The sequence below is a fragment of the Coturnix japonica genome, chromosome 9 (genome assembly GCF_054131305.1).
Source record: "Coturnix japonica strain WE chromosome 9, WE-NBRP24, whole genome shotgun sequence".
Taxonomy (NCBI): domain Eukaryota; kingdom Metazoa; phylum Chordata; class Aves; order Galliformes; family Phasianidae; genus Coturnix; species Coturnix japonica.
Genome location: NC_140671.1, coordinates 3,159,412 through 3,177,390, shown reverse-complemented (window position 1 = coordinate 3,177,390; position 17,979 = coordinate 3,159,412). Strand labels below are relative to the sequence as shown.

The window sequence follows — 17,979 nt, the reverse complement described above, 5'->3', positions numbered from 1 at the left end:
ATATAACTGGAGTGGTCACTACAGTGTCAGCTTCTGACAGAAGAGCTTCAGGGGCATTCCCAGGAAGAGAAAGATGCCAAGATCCAGTGAGACCTGCCTGACTGATAGCCTCGTTAACATTTTGCTCATTAAAACTGATTAAAACTGTAGGGCAGCCTTGAAGCACCCATAAAATCTGATAGCAGAAAACTGATCTATACAGACACCAGGCTCCAGAAAGCATGAAAGTGCTCCTACTGATTCCATCCTGTGTGCTACAGATAACAGGTGGGGCTGAACGGAGGGTTTTACACCTAAAGCATTTTGAAACAGAAAAGTGTAATCATTACATGTTATGATGCATTATTATTGTATTATTATGATGAATCTGAGGATGCAGCAGAACATTCTCTGCTTACTGCAGCTAGCAGGGGAATGAGAGCTTTCCTGTTTTAGGGCTGGTGGGACATGCCTCTCACTGCCAGACTTTGCCAAGGTGAAGCATAGACTTCATCTTGATCTTGCACCTAAAGTGATCTCTTGAATTATGTTTTCCATAAAATCTGAAGCCCAGCGCTCAGCTCTCATCAGACTATTCAAGCTCAGTGACTTTACATCACAGACAAAACCTCAATATTATAATCCAAGTTGTTTTTCTAATTCTTCCTTGGGTCTTGTCACTTAAAAGCCCACAGAGTAAATGAAAGAACAGACAAAGTCGATTACTACCAAATCCATGGATATCCATGGGGTAGCTAATGGCCCTAGAGGACTGTCATGGTCTTGACATATTATAGCAACCTCTGGCAAAAGTATCTGACTACACACAATTTTTTAAACTAGAAGTTTGCAAACAGCTGAGCATTTCACCCTTGACTGTATGTAAAGCACACGACTCATATTTTGCTGATGACAGAGAGGGAAAGAGACTCTTCCACTGCAGATAACCCTTCTCCTCCCATCACCACAACACATGACTTTTTGATTTGTTTCCTGTGCTGCTAAGCAAAGGAAGTCCTCTCCCAGTTCATCTTGTCCTGGGATCATCTTGATTCATGCCCCCTACTAATTTCCATTCTCCCTTTTCTACACTTTTTTTTTTTTCTGTGGTGGGCACACATTTAATTTGAACATCTCATTTTATGAGCTCCGTTTTCTCAGAGTCTCAACAACAACAAACAATCCAATCCAGCCAATGGAGGAAACTGTGAGATCAAATGATAGCTGTCGGATCTAGACACTAAAAATGCAGGAAGAAGTTACTCATACCTGTGCACAGCTTTCCCACAGCCTGAGATCCAAAGAAATAAATACCAATGAATGCAGCCCAGCTGAATCTACTTAGAGGAGTGAGAGTGGGAGATCGGATTTGACACATACATTGTTTAACCTGGCAACAAAGGGCACAATTTGGAAAACTAGTTGTCAAGGTGTCTTCAAAAATTAGCATAGTATCTACAGCAGCATTGCCAGAGGGACTGCTTCCTATGCTGTCTATAGAACTGTGTGAAATCCTTGTGATGAAATTCTCAGCCCTAGGGAAACAGCTGCTTTCAAGATTTGTTACAAGCTCGAAACTCAGCTCAGCGTCATCAAAACGTGTGAAGAACTTTCAAGGAAACATGTGCTGACTTATGGCTACGGCACTGAGACAGCTAAAATTGGCTCAGGCTGATCTTTGCTTTCAGCATTAAGCTGATGCCAAACCCTCTAGTAATGGTGAGAGCTGTACACAGACACAAAAAGCATTCTTTGCAAGGAGCAGACTCTTCTGATCATCAAATAAAGTCCAAAGCAATCTCATGAGCTAAACTGCATTCACATTGGATTTTCGGTGGCTGAAATGAGATCTAATCACCAGCAGAAATGGTATGTGTGTGTGAGACTGGGCCTGACTTCTTTCTTTGAGTGATAGTCAATTGCAGTTAAACTAAGATTAATTAGAAAGAAGAGATTATATAAGTTGGCAGAAAATATAAACTTTCTCTGATACCCCATCTGCTCACAATTCATATTTATACTTTAAATAAACTTGAATAACCATTAAGAACAGTCTTTAGGTTTGTAATTTCTGGTAAAGTTAATTGGATTTTGTGTTTAAATAGCTCCAATCCAACAGTAAGTTAAAGTGATAATGCAAAATGTGGCTGAAATTGGAAAGTCGTTCAGCATTTCTATGGTTAGATGATAGGAGAAAAATAACAGCATCATTGTCTCCTGCAAACAAATACAACACCCGTGCCACAACCTCAGAGTATGCAGGAGACCAGATCCCCTCACGTGTAAAGAATGAGTCTCCTACAGGTAATTATTTATTAAAATAAACTGGACTCAAATAACCCCTTGTATTCTGACATCTAAAAGCATTTTTCAGATGTGCTTTACTTGTTTACTTTCTCATGCTCCTGGAAGTCTTTCAGAAGCACTACATCAATGTTATAAATAACTGCAAAGAGAACATGTAAGCGGGTAGCCGAATGTCAGAATGGGAAAGCAGAGGAGAGCTGAGCACACAGGCCAGGACTGCACTGCTCTTGACAGAAGGAAACCACTCCACAGCATCTGCCTCTAAAACGTGGCTGCTGAAGTACTTAAGGACAGCATTAATTTATTTATTTTTTAATTATTGTACACCAAAAACATCTCAGAGAAACGATGAATTGGCCCTTCACAGGATACATCTGGACTGTGCCCAAGCTTACCTCGCTCTCTAAGCAAAAGTTGAGATCCTCTTGAATAAGAAACTGCGTCAGCTATATATGGGCCTTAGGAGGCATTAGGATACTGCTGAATATTTCATTGTCTGAAAGTTTTCAGAATAGGTTACCAAGGGGACTGATACAAGAAGGCCAAAAGCTGACAACTCAAAGGGTAGGTAAGGACAGGAAAACCAAGAAATATATTTAAGAAATGGCAAGGACTAAATAAGTAACGGCAATAGACAGTATTGAGGAACTGGATAACTGCCACAGAATCACAAGAGGAGTGAGAGATGAGGCTGAGTTAAGTTGGTGGAAGGGCTGCATACTGCTAGCTGGCTGCTAGTCATGACAGCATCAACAAAGTCAAGCTCTGGAGAGAGAAATCCATCTCAAGGTGGATCTTACCCAAGTTAAAGTTGTTCAGCTTGTGGCCTGTTGTACAATGTTGTTATCTATTCAGCTCCAGGAAAAGTTTCAAGATTACGTCAGGGATGTAGAAATTAATGCAAAATGGTCCATGTACTGGATAAAATGAATGAAATTTTCAGTCAGCAGATCTCAGCCTACCCAATACTTAGAGGCAATGTCTGTGTCCCCTATGAACCATGTGTTTACCCCCAGCTCCTTGCTGCCAGGGCAGCATGAGGTGCTGAAACATCCCTGGCTACCAGCATGTTGCCAGCATCTTCCTCATCCTCAATCCAAAACACAGCAACACAACAGCTTCTAGGAAGAAAATTAACTCTATCCCAGCTGAAGTCAAGACAATGCGGCATCTTGTAACTATTTACTAGGTAGCAATAAAGCAGCACATCATCTGGAGGATGGCTTAGAGCAGGTACCAAGAGCTATAAGAAACACATCTTCTAAAAGGAAGTGGCAGACGGGCACTGGAACTGAACAACACAATGAGTATTAAAGCTAAAGGGAACTTTTTAAAGAATCACAGGTTATAATGATTAATGCCAGTTTCTGTTTTGGAGACAGGTGCTGTTGGATGCTCTGAGCCCAATTTAGCTTTCATTTATATCAGTGCAACATCATGCGCTTCAGTAAGGCACTGCTGGCTTAGCCCGGTGGAATAGAGAAGGAAATAAATTTCTTTTTGTATTCAGCTTGTCTACTCCTTACTTTGTCTTCACATCAGTCCTTCTAGAGGTCATCCAATCTCTTTTTATTGAGATGATGGAACACTTCTCAGTGCTGGGATACAGCACACAATGAATTGAGTTTTGAAAGCAGCTGAAAAAAGTAAGACACATAATCCCCTTTGAAAAGAGAATTGATTTTGACATTTCTACATGGGTATTTTTTTGCTGTACAAATGTGACTCTCAGAAATAGGCAAAACACTTGGAAGATCATATTCACCACAGTTCCCGAGTATCTTCACTAGAGGGATTCACAGGCACAGGACCAGGATAAGCCTTCCACATGGATGGCATCAGACTAACGACGTGACAGCAAGGAAATGCCTATACAGTGCCAGATCATACAAATGCTCAAGCTATGAAATCGATCATTTTCCAGACTTTCAAATCTTTTTTTCTGAAAAACTACCTCTTTTCCAACACCAGGAAAAAGACTGAAGAATGACAAAGAAATCTGAAATTACCTTTCTGCAAAAACAACAGCTCTACAAGCCTGGTCATCAGTGTTTCTTTCAAGCATCTCACAATCACTGCTGTCTTTATCTCATCATAAACAGTTTGTATCAGTGACTAAGTAGTGAAGCCATGATCCCCAACACATTATTCAACAGAATTCCTCACTCAGATCCTCAGAAAAAGGCAAACAACTCCAATAACGGTTTGGGTGAGTTTTGGATGATTACTGAGAGATGTGGGACTGTTACATCACTTCTATATTCAAAACTCATCTTTGCCATGCCTGCTCTTCATACCAGAGTGATACTGGCATTGTTCCTTCTCCCTTGAAAACCAACATCACCAGCACATGAACTAAACCCAACTTTTATTTTGAGTACCATGTGCTTCTGAGTTTGTCCTGTATCCTGTTTACTATACCAGACCAGGAAAAGTATTTTCTTTCTCACCATTGCTGCATCCTAAGGTAAAAAGTTCAGAAAGATTTTGATGTCAGCAATAGTGAAATTGAGCTGAAATGACAGGACATGATTTCATCATTTTCTATCAAAATGAAATGCTTAGACATTGCAGAAGATAAAAACATCCATTTTCTGGCTTAAATCAAATGTTTGTTTCAAGACGGATCAAAGTTATTTGGAATGAAACAAGGCAGTTCAGCTGGTGAGAAAAACCACATTATACTGTGGAAAACCATGGCAGATTGAACTTGATCTTCGCCCAAACCTCAAGGCAGAGATTTATTTTTCCATGATAAATTCAGCCCTAAACAATTCTATGCAAGCATTCAATCTAAACAACATCCCATTTGCTGATGGGGAAGTATCTTCTTTGATAACATAAAACAAACTACACTGACCACATCCACTTTTCCCTCCCACTTGGATGTTCTGAACCCTGAGTTATCAAACCTCCGTGACAACCTCTCCTGAATATTTCACACTGTGGTTAGCTAGTGGAATAGACTGTGGCTTCTGAAACAGGGGCTCGCTCTTCACTGCTCTCCATCTCCTGCTCTGCTTAACCCCCACTGCAGGTTGCATTTCTCCCTCCTGTGCCTCTCCTCCCTGGACAAACCCCAGGCCAGGGTGAATAAAGTCTTCTTCCTTTGGACTGGATGAGCTATTAAACTCAATCAAGCTATAGCATGCATCTCAAATCACTCTTACAGTGGCTATTTAGGAGGGAAAATGGGAGAGAGAGAAGCCACAGCACTGAAACTGCCAGTGCTAAACCAGGGAGCAGATAAAATCCTGGACCCGATTCTCTTCTCCTCTGAATTCATACTCTGTCACTCCACCAACTTTAAAAGAACTGAACTTTCCCCTGAAGTGCAGCAGAGTAAGTAAGAAGAGAAACAGCTGCTAAAAGTTTAATGTTTTAAAACACTGTTTGCTTCAGGCTATTTTAGATGCTTTGATACTTCAGTTTCTGTTAAGTCTATCACTTGGTTAGAAAGAAGTTATTTTGCTGCAGATAAAACCAGGCTAAGTGTTATTGGAAGTTCTGTTTGTCTGCAGTAATATCTTAGAAATTGCCGTGTGCTTTGTTACCTCCTTCACACAATCCAAAGCAATCAAAATAAAGCAGCTATTAAGCCTTCACCTGATTGGGAGTAGCTGCCTACCACATAGATGTGGTTGGAACAGCCTGGTTTTTTTACATCTCTACCTGAAAAGACTGAAAATGCAAAGCACCGAAAAGTGATGCTTTGGAGATTTCTGTGCTTTGGTGAGGCTAAAAAAGGGGCCATTCTCATTTGTGAAACAGTCTGTAACTTGCCTCCCTTATTGTGGAATGGTTGCTCCATCAGTGTAGGCGAAATCATTTCACACCATATTTGGCCATTAGTGATACTGTTTAAGTGGGCTAAATTCTGACTTATTCAACCAGGTTCAGGTAGATGCAATTGAAGTCTGCAGTGAAAAAAGTGAGTAATAACATAAAATAAAATAGTGGCTCCTGTAACTAGAAGCTGAATGGGGATACCAACACCCAGCAGGTAAAATGAGCTTAAATTCATCATCAAACCACACAAAAAAGGAAGAATAAAAGATGTTACGTGACAAATATATTGAAAACCAGTAACAGTGAAGGCAAAGAAACTAAAACTTTATATTTCAATGGGCACTTAAAGCAGACATTTTCTTCCATTTTTTATTTTCTTTCTCTAATGCCCAGAGAATAGAAACTCTAATTACTGTTGCATGCTGAAGGCTGGCCACTAATTGTATAACTTTATCTTCATTACATAAGATGCCTGTGAATAAGGCTTGGCCTGAAACAGAGCAGGTAAACTGAAAACTCAGACGTTTTCAATTAAAAGCTCACTTTAAACTGGTGACTCATTTTAATGATCCTGAAATCTGCCATTCTGCTGCAGAGGAGTGAACTCTAGTGGGATTTTTGTAGAAGCCTGGAACATCTTATCTCTGACTAGATTTTCTATTTGATGAATGTCTTGTCATTAGCATCAGTGTGAAAGGTTATATATACTAGAAGCACACAAACTTTTATAGGTGCATTAATGAATTTACAGATAGCAGATATATACATAGGAAGTACTACCACTTTAATTGCTTTGCCAGGGTAAGAGATGAACGTATTACATACCAAAACAGTTGGAGATTTATGTAGGCCAAAACAAAACAATTTGATAAATAAGAACTGCGGAAAATAAAATTAATGTTTAAAATATATTCCAAATGATATATTTGCTTTCAAATTATTTTTTCCAGTTCTCTGAATAAACTGAAAAGTTAATTAATTTATGTGAGTGAAGACTTAGCTCATTAACTTCCACAGCACAAGGCAAGAAAAACAAATTATTTCTTTACATTTTAAAACTCAGATTCTGTTCATCAATTTGCTGTATTTGGCAGACTTATCAGATTCTAAGGAGCTCCATAGAAGCAAAAAGGTTGTCTGGATTAAGACAGTCAGAAAGACATTTAATCAGAAAATGCCAGCATGGTGGCTATTCAGATAAATAGAAGACCTGAGTAGATTCTAAAATGAAAACGTAAGAGAAGATGGACTTCTAAATTGCAAAAGCTCATCTCGTGTAAAAGAAATTATCATGAAGAAATTGCTTAAAACAAGTCCAATAAGTATCAACCTTGCATCATTTTGACAAAAAGTTAAATCTGTTTAGAAAAAGTTCAAGGGAGATCATTTAAACCCATACCCAGCTCTATTCTTCAATTACCCTGCTCCAGGTTGTCATTCCCTCTGTGACATAAAGTTACATATCAAACTTCCAACAGTTCTCCCATATGACAGTAACAAATAAGCACCCGCGCTCTTCCTTTACTTTAAAGACAACTACCTCCACCAAGAAGAGTCATTTTCAGCTAATGGGGCCCAGAGAGGCCTGCTTGGAGATAAACAATACCCTCAGCCATTTCAATCTAAAGTAAAATGAAGGAACATAAGAGGAAGAATGCTTAGCATTCCAGTCAGCTTTAGTCTAAGGCAAATTTCACAAAGGCCAAGTCCTCAATATGGTGCAGTTCACAAAAGTTAATGGGAAAACAGTGGTTTCCAGCAGCTGAAGGGGTGGCCTGGAGTATTTTTAATCATTTTGTGATACGCTAGTTATGTTAAAAAAACATACATATAAATGTATATATTTGTAGCCATGTCTCTCATTTTGTCTTCTCTTGTGACAGTCATGGATAAGTTTGCAAACGCATATAAGCTGCTGTATATGAGCTAACATTTCTGTCACCATGTTGGAACACCTCCCACCGTATCTCCAACAATCATCACGGTTGTCTGTGGCTTCCACTACAACTAACATACATGAACCATTAACAGGGCTTCTTATAAACTTTTAATGTTTACTCATACGAGATGAATGACTCCATGAATCAGGATGTCTCTTGAGGGTCCATCCTGACTCTATGATTACAACAAGAATGCTTCCTGCAAGTTGTCTCCTCATCATTTCCTAAAGAAGCATGCACTGAGAGCAAGAGGTACGAGTGGCATTATATTGTCTCCTGCTGCTCCCTGTCTTTCAAAGAAAATCAGTCTATATATCTATTGTACAGAGTAAATCCATCAGTCAAGTGTCTTATCAAGTAGTCCCAGTCCATGAACATGCTTTCTGTGGGGGACTCTACTAGCTGCAGAGAATCACAATTTTTATGCTAGTGTTTGTAGTACATGGCTGACTTAGTACCAAGAAAAGACACAAGCTTTGAGTCACACGGTTCCTGTACAAGTGTGGCTAACTAACTTCAGAGGAACTATTTCTTTCCTACAAGATCAGCTGCCAACTTTCCTGACCCCACACAATCCATGTAAAAGAAAAGTAAAAAGCAGAGATAGCGTGAACTCTGAAAATACTTTCCAAAGGTGGGAAGTGACAGGCAGTTCCAAGTATTTGACACATAGATTGGAATAAATAAAATTTCCCATTTGTTTCATTGCTCCACTGAACCAACCTAGACGTAACAGTGATAATAAACCTTAGTTTTTCAGCATCAGAAAAGTTAGAAAAAGAAAGAACTTGTCACATTAGAGTACATCACTGTTTTGTTAGGTCTCTCCCTTGGTGCAGTGAAGCAGTATGAGCCTACCTTAATGACATCTTCATCTGATGATCTGCACTCCACAGATTCTAGAAGATCAGTCACAGTCCCATCATCTTCTACAGAGACCACTTTGACAGGGACAGCCACTGTTTTCCCGGTGAGAATAGCTGTGTTCAGGATCTCTGCTTCCTAAGAGACAAAAAAAGCCCTTTTGATTAGCATATTTCACTATTACTTCATTAATACCACCTAGAATCAACATTATGTTCATTTCTAAAGACAATTCTAAGAACTATTCCAAACATGGCAGGCAGAAGAAAAACAATTCCTCCCTTCAACCCTGGAGCCACATTTCCAGTTCTGATTTAGGGCTGTTAAGACATTCACCACACCCTAATTGCTCTTTCATGAATGCTCATCAAGTGTCAGAGCAGCCTGGCACTCAAGGCATGGCGCTGTACCATGCTAACAAGAAGTTTCTTGCTTCTAGCAACAGTGAAGACTCCATCCTGAGCTCACTAATGACCATGCTGATCACATAAAAATAGCATACCTTAAGTTTGGCTGTTTTATCCAAGAAACATACATATGAAAGAAATTCTAGCTGCAAATGCAGGGTTTAGACTGGTCTTGAAGATGCAGTGTTGGCCCATGTCCCCCAGTTTACATCTAGTGACAAGGGATTGAGGCAGTGCCTCTCATGACAGGAAAGGTCTGGGCTCTCTTGCCCTACCACCTAGGGAATTAGAGTGGTTAAGCAGCACCCTTAGTTACCTGGATGTTATGTCAGTCATGCACAGCAGGTACCATTCACTTGTACCAAGATACACAGGGAGCTCAAATTGGTCCCTGTATTCTTCACCTCCTTATTGCAGAATATTGCTCACTCTTGAAAAGTTCTCCTAGCTTTTCAGAATTGTGCCTACGAATCATAGACTATCCTGTAGAACAAGAGACTCTTGATTTCAGCTGTCTCTTGTGAAATAAATGCTTCCAAAGCCCCCCAAGTGCTAGCTGCTCATTACCTAAATAGTTCACGCTATGAGCTCTGAGATTGACCTGATTTCACTCATGGAAGACAATAAAATAAGAGACTGAAATTAAGTTACCGGGAGATGATGACTCCCCCTACTGCCTCTTGGGCTAAGGAGGAGAAGCTGAGACTTCTCTCATCTAAAGGGTATGAATCAAAGAGACCTTTTCTTATCACTTAAAGATACAGAGATACCTTATTCAGACTCAAAGCAATATTTAAAGAAAGAGAAAAGCTCATCCTCTTTTGATAGCTGCTTTGCTAAAGTTTCTCCATCTTCACCGTGATCTTTAGGGGAGGGTGAAATAGGATTTCACAGAAAGAGAATTTATGAAAATCCTCTCCCTCCCTCAGCACAAAAGCCCTTCGGATATTTTGAAATTATAATTTATATCAAGATGAGAACTGTACTGTAAGGCCCATCTACCACAAGTGCAAGTTTGTGCTCAGAAGAGGATTTGCAATTAATTTTCCAGATTCTCTTATTTATTTCAGATCTGAGCTTCGCAGCGAAGCTACCTCATGCAGGTTATTTAGATCCAATTGCCACTCTCCTGTAGGCTCCACTGAGCTGGAAATAGGGCAGTTCGACATAACAAGTGCTATTAAGCATCCATGATAATTACAGAATCCAAGCATTAGGTTCCTATCTCACAAACATTTGGGCACGAATTACATTTCATTGGGACTGTCTGAGGCCATAGCACATACCTAGCTGCTTGCAACTAGCACCAAGCTGAAAATACCTGCTCCACCAAGCAGGAATGCCCTTCTTCCCCCAGTCAGTAAGTTACAAAATGAACCTTGTAATTATTTTATAAAGTAAAGAGTTTTAATAACCAAGACTCTGAAACAGTGTGATTAATGAGGTCTGCTCACCAAAGGCAAATGTAATTTCCCGTAGTAAGAACTAGTAACTGATAACGTTCCTCAAAAGCTTCATGAATTTCTTTTGAGTTTCCAAATTCTGAGTCCTGGCTTTGGACATTCTGAATAGGGACTCCATCCTAATATACGTGATACCTGCTGCTCCTGCTTAAATACTAGGAGATAAGTGTATGTATAGCCGATTCTAAGAGAAGGAAGTAAATTCATGTTTTATCTCTAAAACCAAAGGTTCCAGATTCAAGATTTTATAACTTTGGTCTGTATTCACATATACTTACGATCAAAGTGTTTATAGAACTGTGCTCAGTCCAATCAGCACAGTGTTCAGCATATGACAGTGCTGCTAATTCTTAGGCAGTCATAATGATGTCCATCCCTTACTTCTCCCAGTGGAAAAGTGGAGTGAAAAAAATTACTGTTTTGAGTTCATGGCAATAACTACAGTGATTTTCTATCAGTAGGTGCGTGCCCAGTCCCAGGAAAACAAATCACCCAGTACTTCTCTAAAGCAAAACAAACACAAAGCAAGCAGGCAATGTCTGCAGCTGTGCTGGACTAACTGAGCTGTGCATTCTGTTTGCAGAGTCTTCAGTACCTCCACATGCAGGGGTTTGGAGGATGGCTTCTTTAGGCACCTGGTTTGCATCTTTCCCTTCAACGTAGAGGCATAATAACCATTTACACCAATTTATGCAGCGGGGGCAGAGTAAAATGTTTTTTCAGTCATTTGTTTAATGGTAGAAAGGGCTTAATGTTCCCATGGTGAAAGCATATGAAAATTATTTCATTTGAGGAAACAAACATGATGCTTATTTAGCTACATAGAGATTTATGGATCAGAGTCTCAGCATGTAAAAGCTATAAATCTAAATAGTTTCTAATTTAAAAGTGTTACTTTTTGCTGCTTAAGTGATAACGGAATATTCTGAAGAAATATTACTTTCTTTATCCATAACTAACACAGATTATGTGAGATATCGCGTTAGGGCACTGCAAGATGGGAATACTTACAGGTTTTGCAAAGCTACAGCTATGTAATGAGACCACATAAGGTTGATTCCCTGAGCAGCTATTAAAAAGTTGCCCATCTTCCCCTAACCATTACAAAGTATAATTCACATACATGGGCCTCCTAAAATAAGCAAAGGAAACAGTAAGAGTAATCAGAGAAAAACATTTTTCTCTCATAATAGAAATGGAAGACCAGGTAATCTTTATTCTGAAATTACTACTGCGTCCAAAAATGGTAATACTTCCCAAGAAGATTCTGGAGTGAGCATTCTCTGCCTACTGAAGAAATTCATATTAAATAACTGAGCATATTAAGCCCTCCAGCAGCAGCATATTCAGAAGATGCACACAGTAAGTATCTATTTAAGTAGATATGCAGAAGGGAACACCTATTAGTCTTTCAGTTTTAATTGGTAGCTTCTCTGCAATTTAATTTCCCTTCGGATATCTCTTGCCTTATAATTCCTGGGGTGAAAGAAAGAACTTTAACAATATCTTTATAAATCATAAGGCATTTCTCTTCTTCCCTTTTTTCCTCTCCCCATAAACATTGTTTTCTAATGTTTGTATTAATAATGGCTTCTAAAATAAATAAACATACGACCGATTCACACTCAGCTTCGAGTCTCCACATCAGCCTTATAACAGAAACATTTTGTTTAACAATAAAAGGCAAAGAAAAAGCTGGTAGTGATTGTCAGCGTTCTTTCTTCTAAATACCAGGAGTATTTAGCAAGATTCAGAAGGCTGTAATGCTGAATCCCTGTTAGCCCTCACAAGGCTCACACCACCACAAACAGCTGTAAGAAGGCACCAGCTTGCTTTCCAAAAAGACCTCCAGACATATTTCCTCAGAACAACTCGGGCTGATCTGCAGCTCATACCCTTCAGGAGGAGGAATACTTGTCCTACCACAGTAAACAGGGAAAAAAAAGTATTATAAAGCCACTGCAGCTCTACAAATCATGTTTCATAAGCACAGCAGACCTCCAGTTACATTTCTGATTACAGCAGCAGAATACATTATTTCCAGGCTAAATGTCTAGCTTCTAAAACAATGCTTGGTTCTTTTTGTTTTCAATATGCATCTTGGCTTTTGGGTTTGCCATTGACAGACTGCAATAGAGAGGAGACCAAAATCATCACGGAAATCTCTTGGGCATGTCAGCAAATGGGAATGAATGGCTGCCCGGAACTCCGCCCTGTTTGGACACTATAACCTTCCATTTTCCTCATAGTGTTATTGCTGTCGCTGTTGTTTTCATTAATCAGCCATTAGAGCATTAATCCAGGGTACCACCACGAATATTCCCATTATTATTTCTAAAGGCCCAGATTTTCCTCCTCTTCAGCTAGCAGCCAAGCCATCCTATTTGTATCAGAGGATCCACGCCTCAGTCATGCATAACTAATTTCAAATCTTATTTAGCATCAAGTCTCAGAATTAAGAAGCTAAGTGACAGCTGTTTAATTAACTCCTTAAGCTGATTAGAAAGCATTACCGAAATCCCCCCAAGGAAGAGTTTATAACTGTCAAGAGAGCCTAAGGCCATGTTAATGCTTCTGTTTAAATTTAGTAAGCTTCTAAACCAATAAAGTATAAATGCTTGACATCCTCACGGATGTGGTCAAACTCTGTTTTTTTCCTTATGCTATCACTGCAAGGGTAGGAAACAAAAACAACAACATAGGAGGGATTTGATAAGTCAGAAAGCAGCAGCTGAGCAATAAGGATGCACCTCTGAAGGAGCTGCTGGGAGGTCACAGCACCCAACACTTGGCTGTACCGGATTAGCAGCCGACACGAGAGTAAAGCTGAGCTTGCACCTTAAATGCAGAGTCATCTCCCAGCTTCTGGTTGCAAATACAAAGGTTTGTTCATAGGTTCTTAAAACTTAAATCCACCTTTAATGATAAGATTATGGCAGCTGAAGTACAAGTTTTAGAAGCAGCTGGGGAGGCCAGATACACGGCAGTAGAGAGGAGCTGAAATGCTCCAAAGCAAATTTCCTTGCTTGTATTACATTATTGTCAGATCCGAGCTTGCAAACAGCTTGAGCTCAGGCCTAAAATGTCATTGTGTTTGGTCTAAAAGCTTGGAGTAAATGAAAGAACTCTGAATTCCTTACCTGCCTTGTGGTTCCTAATCTTTTAGGATGCAAAGGGAAAAAAAAAAAAAATAGAAAGGAGAATTTGAAAAATTAGCTGCAGTTCTCCTATGCCCAAAGGAACCACGGATAGAAAATAAAACACACACCAAATAATTTCTGAAGCCTGCAATATAAATGAAAGAGCTGACAGTGCCGCCTGTTTGAGAATGATGAAACCTGAATGCAAAAATGTGAGAATCTGACATGAACATCAAAACCAACTGTTTGTTTTAATGCTTGCGCTTTTCATTGTGAAGAGTGAAATCTGCAGTGGGAATGGAAGATCGGAGTGGAGTAGAAAAGCATATTAATTATGTTTTATTTAAGAAATTGCTACTTAAACGGTTTTTGCTTTTATTCAGTACCAGCAAGACAGCTCAGATGTGCTCAGCTTCAGGACACAGAGTAAAAAGGAACAGAAAATGAAACCCAGGTGTGTGCTCCTCTGGATATATCTACCTGCTGACTCTGAGTCTTTCACACAGCTGCTATACAGGGAAAAATGGATATTTATTTATTTATTTATTTAATAGCAAAACGTGATTGCAAAACCTTGGCTGAGAAAGAAATGGGTGGCACAATAAATGTCTGAATATATTTTTCCTTCTTTTTCAGGCTGCGATCCCTTGAAAAGTTCATAAAGCCATGCAAAGGGGGGTGTCTTCTCCAGCCACTGTCTCATACCTCCTCCATTGGGACAGAATCAGTGCTTATACAGAGCCAGCAAGAATAAAGAACCCATGTGGCCAAAAATCAATCTCTTCTGTTGCTTTGGGGAGGGGGTTCTGCCAGATCCATTTCTTGTTCTGATTCACAGTACCACTCCTCAGATGGGAGTCCAGACATGGGGAGGGTCTGGGGAGGCACAGCTGGGGTGAGAGGTGGGGACCAATTTCCAGGCTGTGTTTACATTGCCTGGGAACATCATGAAACTTCAGCTTGAGCAAACAAACAAATTTCAGGTTGTTGGCAGTTGTTTCAAAGCCAAACAAAATCCATGTTTGATTAGCTGAATTATTTTTCCTACCTCGTTTACATATGATAATAAGCCTAAAATTGTTGGCATAGAGAGGAAGTAACACAAGAGTCACTTTCTTCCAAACATTACATGCATTTAACCTCTTATTACTGATTAATCCTCTCACCTCTTTGGTTTGTAATCCCAGATCACTAACACGACTCAGGGACTCACGTAATACTATTGTCACATAGCTGAGGTGCTGTGTTTTGCTGTCCACAGAAGATGCAGCAGGAGACCCAGATACTGGGACATGACAATGACCATCTCACACTGTTGTTCTGAGAAGTGACATTCACACCATTCCCAATTTCAGGGCAGAATCTGAGAGTCGAGACTAAAGGAATTTTTAGGAAGAGAGTAACCAGTGACAGTCTCCTGCAAATTCAAGGGGAGGCTGCTGGCTTCATGACATATGTTGCATAAGAATGACCTCTCTTATTGATACATCTTATTCTGAAGTGAATTTCTCCTTTAGTAAGCCAAAGCATACGCAAAAAGAGGCAAGTGCTGAATTGTAAGAGCAATGCACGCACACACACCCTCCAGCCAGCCGTGCACAAATCACGCACAAGCTTATTCCAAACATGAAAATAATTTCCAGCCCTGCTACCCTGTTTTATAATGCAGCCCTCCCCTGACTTGTCAGCTAAAAAACATTCTTTCAAATTGCCTTTTCAGCTGCAAGTGTAAACAAAAATAATGAGTTTAACTAATAAATTCTTACTAAACAATATTAGCAATTAAATAAATCCAATATAAACCGCAAGGTTAATTATATTTCAATTTTCACAGAAGCACGTATTTTCTATAGTTTGAAAAAAATTCTTCCTTTAAATACGAGAGGAATCACTGACATTAAAATCGTAAGTCCCCTATCCAGGTTCTGCAAAGGCTGCTAAAACTTAATGATGAAATATAGCAGCCTCTCTAATAGGCCTGACAGATAATCATTTTCTTCTGAGGATCAATCACCACCTTTTCAGTGATTTACAGGTGCCAAACCAAGAATTGTCTATTTAATTCCTGTTTCTGAGAAATTGTGACTGATGGGGTATTACAGTCAAGGAAACATCACAAACAAAGGAATAAGAGGGAAATTGTAATAAGAATCCAGAAGGTCCAGGAGGAGTGAATATTACTCTTTGAAGTTCAGTCAAATATCGATGGGCCAAAAAGGTCACACACAAAACCAAGCTGGTGGGTTTCCAAGAGTCACCATGAAAACGCAGCAGAGCACCTGCAGCCTGACCAAGATACAATGGTGGCTCAGCAAAGACATAAGGCCAATTTATTAGCCTTGCAGGCAGGTGCATCCTCACTGAAGCCAACTTATCAATATTTGCTTTTCTTGGAATGAATTAAGCTCAGAAGCTGCAGTTCCATAGTGGGATTTCACTAAGAGCACAGCAGGCATACAACATGGGCAGCAGTTGTTTCCAAAGCTGAGTATTATAAGCTATACCCTATTTCCTGAATTAACACGAACAACTTCATTTCACGCCATACCTGACATACAAGTATTTCCAAACAGAGTTTGCAAAAGCCTTAGAAAAATAAACTCTGATGTCCAGTTCTTTCCTGGAACAGCACGTAGCCTCTTTGTAAGACAAACATAACAGCATAAACTAAGAGCTCTACTGGCATATTTACTCCTCAAACTGTTTGATTCTGCAGTCCTCAAAACACAGTCTTTCTTGAAGCTAAGAAGATTAGCGCATTGGAATGCAGCTTATGATGGAAACAGAGGAGGTTCTGCTGGGTTCCGTTTGCTCTCAGGTAGGTGAGGGGTCAAATTCTTCACATGCAAGTTCACTTTTTTTCCCCTATCTGTTGAGTAAATGCAAATTTTTGTTTGCTTAAAATTTTGCTATAACGTCTGGCATTTAGGAATTGTGTTAGCTTGCTTTTGGCAAGTCCTGCTTTGTTTTTTGGTGGCTTGCAGTGCTACTATGATCACAGGAAACTGCCATGTATGTTGCCTGTTTATCAAAGTCAAGCAGCTATGAAGGCTGTGAATCATCAGGCTATAGATCTTTGGAGAAACTGCTAATTAATTCACAGGCTCCAAACTGTATCTCCATGAAGCTGGGTCTGCATACTTGATTTTGGTTTCTCAGCAGACAGCTTTATGTGATGATCAAGGTTTCCTCAAAAAGCAAACCAACAAACATGGGTAGGGATTCCTTGCTTTCCCTGAGCAGACATGGGAGGACAGAGATGTCCTATTGCCTAAGGGTGGCCTATCAGAGGAACAGGGCTAGGAGAGCTGGGCTGGAGGTATACCAATATACTTTGTGTGATGCTACTGAATTGCTGAGACTTGTGAGACTGGTAGGGACACGTCAGGCAAAATTAGCTAAACCCAATCAAAACTTCACATATAGGGTCAGCATCTCAGCTCCCAGATTGACATGCCAGCATGAAGGCTCTTATGATTCTCAGGCCTGCAGTGAAGGAGCTGAATGCGGAAGCTCGTGCCTGCAGGGGTCTGCAGCTCTGTCAGGGGCAGACGGTGGGATATGATGTCAGGATTTCCAGCAACAAAATGAAAGCTTTAGGAGATCACTTCAAAGAAAAGACGTCAATGAGATTCTAGCAATGCAATTTAGCAGAGTAAATATTTGGTGCAGTGTGTAGCAGAGCCAGAATAACTGGAGTCAAACTGACTGAGAGAGCTTTGACATCATGGAGGGAAGCATTAAAAATCCCCCCCAAAAAATCACAGCTCTTGTCTAATACACCTTTTGCTTCTCTTTCTTCCCTCACTTGCTGTTGTCATTCCTGAGCTAGATTCTGAGCTGCACATAAACACTTTCCCTCTCCCATGCAGCACTAACCCACATACACTTGGTGGGCTAAAGGGAACACAAAAGGGCATGGCCAGAGAACCCTGCTCCCATCTGCCATACAGCTCCTTGGGGGATGGTTAACAAGAAACAGATTACAGCATCCATTGTGATGTGGACATATCCAGCAGACAAGCCTGACAGCTACTTTTTTGTCACTCTCTTCTTTCCAGAGACATGCAGTGACAACAATTATGTCCCT

At 40.0% G+C, this 17,979-nt stretch overlaps 1 protein-coding gene and 1 long non-coding RNA gene across 7 annotated transcripts in view; one reads left to right on the top strand and one right to left on the bottom strand.

The window, feature by feature from the left end:
• Positions 1-17,979, bottom strand: part of TMEM132D (transmembrane protein 132D) — a 176,213-nt gene that overhangs the window by 26,037 nt on the left and 132,197 nt on the right. For all 4 annotated transcript variants that reach the window (XM_015878476.3, XM_015878477.3, XM_015878479.3 and 1 more), the window contains one exon: positions 8,874-9,017. In XM_015878476.3, the coding sequence (XP_015733962.2) occupies positions 8,874-9,017 (144 nt within the window). The remainder of the gene's footprint in view (positions 1-8,873; positions 9,018-17,979) is intronic.
• LOC116654113 (uncharacterized) overlaps positions 16,570-17,979 on the top strand; it is a 62,122-nt gene continuing 60,712 nt past the window's right edge. For all 3 annotated transcript variants that reach the window (XR_004309037.2, XR_014931958.1, XR_014931957.1), the window contains exon 1: positions 16,570-16,707. This is a non-coding gene — a long non-coding RNA (uncharacterized LOC116654113). The remainder of the gene's footprint in view (positions 16,708-17,979) is intronic.